The sequence below is a fragment of the Macrobrachium nipponense genome, chromosome 36 (assembly GCF_015104395.2).
Source record: "Macrobrachium nipponense isolate FS-2020 chromosome 36, ASM1510439v2, whole genome shotgun sequence".
Taxonomy (NCBI): domain Eukaryota; kingdom Metazoa; phylum Arthropoda; class Malacostraca; order Decapoda; family Palaemonidae; genus Macrobrachium; species Macrobrachium nipponense.
Genome location: NC_087220.1, coordinates 45028114 through 45037796, shown reverse-complemented (window position 1 = coordinate 45037796; position 9683 = coordinate 45028114). Strand labels below are relative to the sequence as shown.

General features: G+C 38.8%; 1 protein-coding gene across 2 annotated transcripts; it reads left to right on the top strand.

Annotated features, from left to right (window-relative positions):
* Window positions 1–3746: 3746 nt before the first annotated feature.
* Window positions 3747–9683, top strand: LOC135203595 (protein POLR1D-like). 2 transcript variants are annotated; one of them, XM_064233388.1, is made up of 3 exons: window positions 3747–3911; window positions 6878–7008; window positions 8192–9683. In XM_064233388.1, coding segments are annotated over exons 1-3 (510 nt in total). In that variant the 5' UTR covers window positions 3747–3909; the 3' UTR covers window positions 8569–9683. The 2 variants fall into 2 exon arrangements, with proteins under 2 accessions (XP_064089458.1, XP_064089456.1); XM_064233386.1 differs by having other exon boundaries at window positions 3747–4092.

Below are 9683 nucleotides of genomic sequence, written 5' to 3'. Positions count from 1 at the left end.
TGACGTCTGACTGTGGGAGACAAAACTTCTAGAGCGTGCTTGCTCAAAAAATCCTTCTTGTCCGGAGGAGGGCGTTTTCCAGTTTCTTGGCGCCTAACGGGAGCAAGGCGGCTCTCAGGAGCAGAGCGCCTGTCCAAAGGAGAGCGGCTATCTGGCGAAGAGTGCCTGCCATGAGAGAAGCGGCTACCAGGCTCTTGGCGCCTGACCCGAGGAGAGAGGCTCTCTGGCGACGAGCGCCTACTAGGGGAGAAGCGTCTGCCCGGCTCCCGGTGCCTGACTCGAGGAGAGCGATACTCAGGCGAAGAGAGCCTGCCAGGAGAAAAGCGCCTAACAGGCTCTTGGCGCCTGCCAAGCGAAGAGCGGCTTACTGGAGAAGAGCGTCTGCTAAGAGAACCGCACCTGTCCAATTTAGGGCGCTTGTCAACAGGAGAGTGGAGGCGAGACGAGGAGCGGCTACGAGGTGAGTAGTGCCTACTAGGCTCTTGGCGCCTGTCAAGGGGAGAGATCTTGTCTCAAGAAGAGCGTCTGTAGGGCGAAGATCGCCTACGAGACGCCTGATCCTTGTCCGAAGGAGAAACTAAGTCAACATGCCTACCAGTCGCCTGGTGCTTGGACGAAAACGGGAGCTTGTCCAATGCAGAAAGCCTCATGCGAGACTCCGAACGCCCAGGAGAGAGGGCAGCTTCCGTCGAATAGTGAGAGTTGGGAGAGGGGCGCCTGGACTACTTTACAGGAAGCGAGACGTCCTTCCTACGACGAGAAGACACACTAAGAGAGCCAGCCAGAGCCGAAATCTGCGCCTGAAGACTAGCCACCACTCGTGCGGGAGAATTCACAAAATCCTGAACAGGAGATGAGCCTTGATCCCTGCTCGGAGAACGATACTCAAGAGATCTCCTTCGTTTCTTCGCTTCCACCTCAGGCTCTTCCGAAAAAACTTCAGGGCTGGAGGGAAGGGCGCAAGGAGCCTGCCAGGCTCTCTTCGAAGGGCGCGAAGCTTCCGAAGAGCTCCATCCTCGTTTAGGAGAAGGCGAAGGCGAAGACGAGAAGCACTGGCGCAAGACTTCTATCTTGGCGCGATCTAAGGTAGCCTGAGAACGAGCAACAGGCGCTACCTGACCGGTGGGGGCTCTCCCTAACCTTCCTGCGGCTTTCGACTTTCCTCCTCCACTGGGACTGGGAGTCTGGAAGAGGTCTAGGCCTGGAAGCATTAGGGAGCCGATCAGACGCACCCTCCACTGCACTGGGATCACTGCACAAATCACTGTTACAATCCCTCTTACCTTCTAAATGTTTAATTTTCATCTCCATGCTGCGAATGGTGGCTTTCATGGAGGCCACTTCCGAAGGCGCATCTTCGGGTTCGATGCAGGGAGCAGGAGCTGAAACTGGTAAAGGAGCTACGTCTAAAATAGGTTTATCTACATCCAACTCGCTAATACAAGAACTACTAGAGCTCCTGGAAGAAGCTTTCCTAACTTTATCCTTTTCAAGCTTCCTCAAGTAGGAAGACAAAGACTTCCATTCATCCTCATTCAGCTTTTCACATTCAGTACAAGGGTTAATAAAGGCGCAGTCATTCCCTCAACACTTCATACATACTGTGTGAGGGTCTACCGCAGCTTTCGGTAGCCTCACCTTACACTCACTCATAGAACAACTCTAAACATAGCAGTTTTCTTAGTATCAACATCAGACATCATGAATCCAAAGAAAAATCCAAAGAATAATTAAAAAATGGTTCACAAATCGTGAATGCCAGGCCAAAAGATCAGGTACTTCACCAAAAGTCCGTCGAAACAATCCAGGGCAAAAATGAGAAAAGAATCCAACTGTCAAGAGGTACCGACAACAGGTGTAGTCGACACCGGCGACAGAAAAAATCTGACAAGAAAGGGGCATTGGTTCTTACACCCGCCACCCAGCGGCAGGTAAGGTAGATCACCTGACCTACCTGTCGCGTTTGCCGCGAGTTTTGAATTCTGTCATGACGTCAGAGACGTAGGCTAAGTATATATCTGACAGGAAAGTTCATGTACAAAACCACCGATTACAAGGTAAAAATGAATTCAGTTCAAATCATGCCCCCGGGAATAAAAAGTTTCATACTTTCACTAATATAGAAAACAAAATGTTGTTTTAATATGCTGATTACAACTGTAATCTCAAGTAAGATCAATAAACGTTATATATTTACACTAACATTGTTAAAATGAGTACTGGGAAGGCTGGGAAAGATGGTGGATAGTCCGTGATTAGACCGGCCAGCCTGACGATAGCCGCCATATTGGATTTCAAAACTGCCTTGAAAACATATTTAATGAAGAGCGTCACATGATTATTTTAGTTTGTATGGGGCTTTCATATATCACATTATGTTGACGAAACTTAATCTTTTGAATGGTATGCTTAGAGTTGTGATTGTATTCTTGTTTCACCAATTAAATATAGAGTGAAGAAGACCTGGCAAGCGTGATGATGGTGGATTGTCCGCGATTGTTTACCCTACCACTCAAAAGTTTAAGTTTCAATCTTTTGAATGGTATGCTTCAAGACGTAATTATATTATTGTTTCACCTATTAAATGAAGTGAAAAAAAGGGGTCATTTCGATGAAATGGTGGTTATTTGGTCATTTACCCTATGCCAAGAATACAACTTTTCTTACGTTGCACATAGGCCTATATTACCATGATTAGCCTACCAATGCTACCATTAAACTTGGACTAGTCTACCTAATCTAAAACAAGCCATGTCTAGCATTACCTAGGCCTAAGTCAATTTACAGCAGCCTAAGTCTATAGCCTAAGAGCAGCCTCATTAGTCTAGTAAATGATTTAATCTCTAAATTATTTCCCAGGAAAACCACTACAGCTTTACCTCTAGGATGCTATACTACCTTAAGCTTACGACTACGGATTTCGGATACCTAGGCCTAGGCAATTTAAGATTAAGGCTGCCGGTAATCTAAACCAACCACAGAATAGCCTTTCAAAAATCTTGCACATCCCCTGAACATATATAGCCACAGACCTACATAGGCCTATGCCTCCGATTAATAGGAAGGTACAAGATACTACGGTGGCCGACCCGCACCCAACTTATTTACACAATAAACAGAACATTGTTTACATTGCAGGGGCGCCATTACACTCCATAACCAAAGATCTGGGTAATAGGATCCGGATGGAATCCATTCCGGCTTATGTATTCAAATAAATTCCTGGGAATTAAATGAAAAAAAGAAACAAAAACCAATCACATTTCTTTCGGTGTCAATGGCACCGAGTAGGCTACTGTACAATGGCCTCTAGGCCAGTTATCCTCCTTATACAAAACCTTACCTTTTTTTATTTTACACGCCAAACCGTGTGGATCATATACTAATTTTAAGGTCACCAGCCCTCCATATTTATCTGTCCTGGTCCCGTCCTCGTGATATATTCTACAAGAAACTCTCTCGTACACCATCTGTGACGCCATTTTTCTTGGCCTATCTAAGGCTGGGCGCCTTTCAAAATATGTTGTTGGATTTTATTTCTTTGTAAACTATTCTTAACTCATATTGTACAACAAGAGGTAGAGTATTTGAATAAAATTTATTTTTATATATAAATTTAAAGAAGATATATTACATAATGTTAATGTAAAATTTATTCTCAAATCATAAAGATGATAAAATAGAAAACTCAATTTCTTCGAAGCTTCAAAATATACAAAGGCTCAGCTGAATCACGCTAACTAGTTACCGAGCTTATAAACAAAGGTCCCTTAAGATGCAATTTGTTGTTTCTCTCATGTCTTTTAGTAATACACTTTGACAGTCTTAAATATAATCCCTATTACTCTTTCATCATAGCATTGATGGTGAATTTATATAGAAGTGGAACCAAATTATGGGAATCGTAACATGTAAGAACTAAGCAGCAGTCGCTAATAGGTTAGCGAATCGTGGTCGGGGATAGCTAGCTAAAAGCATTCAGCGGGAGCGGACAGCGCCGATTAGTAGTAGTGATCACTCGTCAGTCGCTCAGCTGTTCGCTCTACGTTCAGTTGAAACCTTAAAGATGGTGACGGATGACGAGCTATCCAGGTGAATAAAAATTTTTTGTGTTCAGAACGTTGATGTAGTTTAGTGTACCTAGGCTTTGTCTACTAGGATAGCTAGGTACCTAGGCTACTAAGTAGTATAGGTAGTAGATTGCCTGCAATCTATGGCTGTGGTTCTTTACAGGGGCTTGGTATGGGAACTGATCTCTGGATGTTTAGCTAGGTATAGGTAGTATATATACTAGCCTACTTGAATTTGATGTGTCAATGTATTCGTGGGTACATTTTGTAAACGGGTAATCTAGGTACTCATACTCGGTTTTTTCCCATCTGTCCACCTGACTGTGGTGTTTGCATATGGTAACACTGCGTCCCGGGCTTTAAATAGTTATGCTATGTGTAAGTTTTAGGTAGCCTAAATAAAAGGGTGTACATTTGCAACCAGAAAGTGTTTTAATACCTAATTTACTGTATGCGAGTTACACCGTTAATATATTCAAAATAGGATATTGTTATTATTGTTGAATTTAAGCTGCCTTTTCAGGGTGGTAAATGGAACAACCAGACGCAAATTCCATTAAACATATGCTAAACCAAATTAGCCTTGTACGTCATATCGTATCTGGCTAAAACGCACTTTATAAAAATTAAAAGTATATACTGATATACTTACATGTAATGAAGTAACACGTAGCTTAGTAGCAGAGTAGGTGTGGTTCAATAAAGTTGACATCTTGCTGTAGTGAGCAGTGAGAGAAGCAATTTTCCCGCCACTGCGTCTGGCTTACATTCAACAATAACAACAATACAGGCAGTCCCCGGGTTACGACGGTGTCGGCTTACGACGTTCCGAGGTTACAAGGCTTGTCAATAAACGTTATTTCCAGGGTTACGACACCAACAACGCTCATCTGGGAGATGAAATATGACACCAAAAATGCAAAATAATCAATATTTGAAGGTTTTTTTATGAAAAATGCCATAAGAATGCAGTTTACATAGTTTTCAATGCACCCAAAGCATTAAAAGTAAGGTTTTCTTAGGATTTTTGACGATGTTCCGGATACAGGGGACTGCCTGTATCCTATTTTGAATATTAACGGTGTATAATTCGCATACAGTAAATTATTAAAAAACTTTCTAGTTACAAATGTACACCCAGATATCCTTTTATTTACCTAAAACTTACACAGCGTAACTATCTAAAGCCCGGGATGCAGTGTTACCATAAGCAAACATCACAGGCAGGTGGACAGATGGAAAAAAACAGAGTATACTAGGTAGGCTAACTAGGTAGGTATCCTACCATATTAGTATTAGGTATCTAGCTAAGTGCTTTTGATTTTCTTGTACCTAATTATGTTCCAGCTACTATCCAGCCTATTCACACTTAAAGTAAGTAGCCGAGTTACCTACCTATGTATTACCTAATAAAGTCTTGCATTAAGGGGAAACTGAGAAATACCAAAATTGGTAACATTGTCCCATTGCTGCTTTGGATGGTAGCATATGTATGATCAGTTTACCTGTAAACTAGGCTAGAGAATGTAACATTGGTAGGGTAATCAAGCTCATATGTAGGTTGGACTTCCATGTGCTGCCTTGTTTAGTAGGCTTTTAGATACCTTAAACTGACTGACCACCAACCATCCTAAGTTATAGGTAGCTAGTTAATAGTAAATTGTTGAACTTGTATTACTATGGTAGGCCAACCGGATTTTTAAAAAATTGCTATGTACCTGGTAGGTTTGGAACCTATATGCTACACGAATTATATTCTTGGCTTATTTTCTCCATTAAGGGCTCCATACACTGAACTATTGTCTGTATTGTTTGCAGAAACATTGTGTATGGGCTTGTCTGAATGCAAAAGTGGGCAGAGTTTCATGGTCTGAATGATCTTGGTGGGAATCTGTCACTGCCAGGTTACTGTCATATACGGGTGTTCATTGTAGTATGTGTTTGTCAACCAATATTGCGTACGTCTTTTCTAGAGGAGATACCATGTCTTCCCAAGACAACATCTTTGTTCAGACTGAAATCAGTGTGGAAATTGTTCATACTGTCTGAATAGAGTGCGTGTTGATAACGACAATCATAAAATCTTTCAGTGCATGAGGCCCTTCAGAGTTACATTGGTCCATACAGTTGTCAGTTGGATTTCTCTCTCTGTGTTTGTGCGTGTGGTTTTTTTTTAATGTAAAGGTTTTGCCAAAAAGTGAAATAATTGGACCAAATATTTTAGATTCTCTAACCAATTTGAACTGCAAGAGATAGAGACTGTGTGTTCAGCATGCGTATTCAGCCAATAAGGCCCCTTCTTGTGAAATTATGAAACCAAATTTAGTAACTGTGACCTTACTAAAAATTTCTGCCATTTGAAGGGTTCATGTTTTTCATGTTTTACAAACTTGCAAAGTTATATAACACCTTTGCAAAGACTGTAATGATGCCTTCGTCAGTACTTCATCTGTCTGAATGCTTTAAAGAAGTTGGTTTGAGGGGATATTTGTATCTTTGGCAAATCTGTCAGAAATCCATTCTTAACATCATTGTTTGGTTTGTGCTTTTCCAAGTACTAATTGACATTGTTGTGATTTTGATATTTTGCTCCTCTCTCATTTAGGGCAGCTAGCCAGAATTAAGTTTTATTGTGATTAAGTACCTAATCACAATAAAACTAACCTTGTTTCTATGCCCTAATATTTAACCAGATGTTAATTTCTACTTTTACTTATTGACCTGCCTTGTACTATCAATTCAATAACATATTCAGTTTTTTGTTCTGGTTAACAATTGTGTGAGGGATTATTTGTTTTAATTTTCAGGTTAGCGGAGCAGGCTTTACTTCAAGAAGCCAAAAGAGGTGCAATTCGAGCAGAAATATCTGGTCCATCTGGTTGGCTCAAGAAAAATTTACCATCTACAAACAAGAAGTTTTTGCACAATACTATCTTAGGTTAGTTGTTTAGTTAACAGTGAGCTTATTGACAGTGAGAACCAGCAGACAAAACCATATATAGTATGCTATGTAACAGGGTTCCTAAGTGGTAACCCAGTGATGTGTGCAAAAAATAAAGGTTATTCTAAAGATTCCATCTAGTGCTTAGTCATAGTGGATTACCATTTCATTGAGAAGATAACTTGTGTATTATAACGCTTAGCATGTTCTTATTGAGTTCCATCAGTTTCCTCCATCTCTGTACGTACTGATTTCTGAGGCTGTTTTGTCTGGAAATGATACATCTGTTCTCTTAAAATTTATTCTACTCAGACTGAAATGATCGTGTAAATCTTTGTGCACTGATTTGGAATGATGAATATATATCTCATTTTTATTCAGGTAATAATTCTCAGGTAAAATAAAGCAAGGCTAGATGACAGTAGTTTTATGAAACTATTATTTTCCCCTTTCGTTACTGTCTAAAAAACACCATTCTCTTGTTATTGTTGTTCTAAGACATAAGCATAATTTTCTTTCCTAGAAAACATAGAACCTGATACCTGATGAGTGACATATACTATTTAGTACTGATGAAAAAATCCTGTGCAGAGGAAGTTTGAATTCAAGCCTTAAGCTGCTCACAATATATATTACTTGTTAATAACAATATACATTATTTTAAGAATCATACTAAACCCCATTGTTGTAAATATTCAATACTGGATCATCATTTGTGCAAGCTGGATTTTATTGGATGCCATCACATAAAAAGAATAGCAATAATAAAACAATTCTAATTGTAAATGGTGTGCTACCAGATATATTGTTAGAAAGATGTCATATACTGTGTGGAAACTTCATACCAGGTTTTCCACAAATAGTGAAATGATTTTGAAAAAAAATCATGACGCTTACTGATGTCAACCTTTTGAGTTGATGTCCTGGTGAGTTATAAAATTCGAATTTTGCTTGTGATGCCCTGATGTTAGAAGTGTTTCAAGTTCAGCCAGGAGGGCATGGTTATCAGTTCAAGTTGTTTTATCCCATTCACACCTTTCACTTGTAGATTAGAATTGTCTGTAGTTGCCAGTCTCATGAGAGTTAAGAATCTTAATTCAGTGGTCTGGTTAAACATTATTATAATAAAAAATCTCAAAATTGCATTTCTACTTATGTTTACCTTTTTTAATTCTTTTAGGTGCTCTCGCTGCCAATAGAGTGAAAGAAAGAAAAGAGAAGAACCTCAGTGAAATTGGAAAGCGCAAGCGACAGCTTGAAGAAAAGGAACAAAATACTTACAAGAAAATATACATTCAAGCAAGTACAAAACGTAAGGAATCTTCAGCTCCAAAAAGTATTCCAAGTAAAACAACAGTGGAAAGGGACCCAAAAAATAAAATAGAATGGAGTGAAGATGGCTTAGAATTTACAAATGCGAGTGTATTGAAAAAGAGAATTGGTGTAGAGCAAAAAAATAGTCATAAGCAAGAAAAGTCAAATGGTAGTTTCCCAAGAAAAATAAAATTTGTAAGTAGTAAACATACTTTTGTAGATGAATCTCTTAACAATAGATAGAAATTATACGTAGTTAATATGACTTAATACAGTATTTTTATATTTTGTTCCATGAACAAGTTATTATGTATTTGTACTGTTACTGAAATGTATTACTATTTGCTAAAATGGAGATATAAACAAAAACTTTTTATCTTTGGAATGGGTTTTAACTTTGCATTGCAGAGACCTGATGTTTATTGAACAGTTTTTCGTGGATACACTTATAATTATTTTATTCCTTTAGATTAAAACAATTATAAATGTATCCATGAAAAATTGTTCAATAAACATCAGGTCTCAGCAATGCAAAGCCAAAACCCGTTCTAAAGGTAAAAAGTTTTTGTTTAAGCTTATATCTTCATTTTAGCAAATAGTAACGCCTTCCAGTAGGAATCAGAGGAATTTGTTTCTGGTGATAGAAATTAATTTATCAATATATTGTGGTTCAGATCCCACAATAAGCTGAAGGTCCTGTTGCTAGGTGACCAATTGGTTCCTAGCCAAAAAATTTCTAGTCCTTCAGGCCAGCCCTTGGAGAGCTGTTACTCAGCTCAGTGGTCTGGTAAAACTAAGATATACTTAACTTAATTTTAGTAACATGAATGCCATTTGCACTGTAAGTAGAATTTATTTCTTAGTAAAATGAAAAGCACTAGTCATAAAGTACTATTTTCTGGAAATTGGCACCTGATCCTTTTTCTTGTGCTAGTTTTGTCTAGATTTGTTGTGCAAGAGTTTTCTTTATATTGTGTTCTTCAGTTGACAGATTGGGAAAGTTGATATTAATATTGCTAAGGAATGTATTGTAGAAATTCCATATGTTGTTAATATTTGTTTATTTCTTTGTTTACTGTACTTTGTATCATTTTGTAATGTGTCAGTGTGATATGCATTGTCTGTAGAGTGAGAAAATATATTTGAATGACTGTAAGCTGATAAAAGTTGTACCTATTGTCATTTGGGTAAAGGGATATAAAAATGAATGTTTCCTGTAAGTGTATCCCATGTTTTAACAAAGGATTCTCCTTAGCAGCATATCTTTAATGTGGTTATTTGTGCTTGACAGTATGTGGATGTGTCAATGTTGTAAGAGTAAAGTATGCATTTTAATGAAGTAAAATTTTGAATTCAGG

Bases quoted from the DNA above. Each gene is read 5' to 3' on its own strand.
- LOC135203595 (XM_064233386.1), top strand. From the start codon at position 4,067: ATGGTGACGGATGACGAGCTATCCAG. The intron at 4,093-6,877 runs GTGAATAAAAAT...TTTAATTTTCAG, and splicing joins ACGGATGACGAGCTATCCAG to GTTAGCGGAGCAGGCTTTAC. The intron at 7,009-8,191 runs GTTAGTTGTTTA...TAATTCTTTTAG, and splicing joins TTTGCACAATACTATCTTAG to GTGCTCTCGCTGCCAATAGA.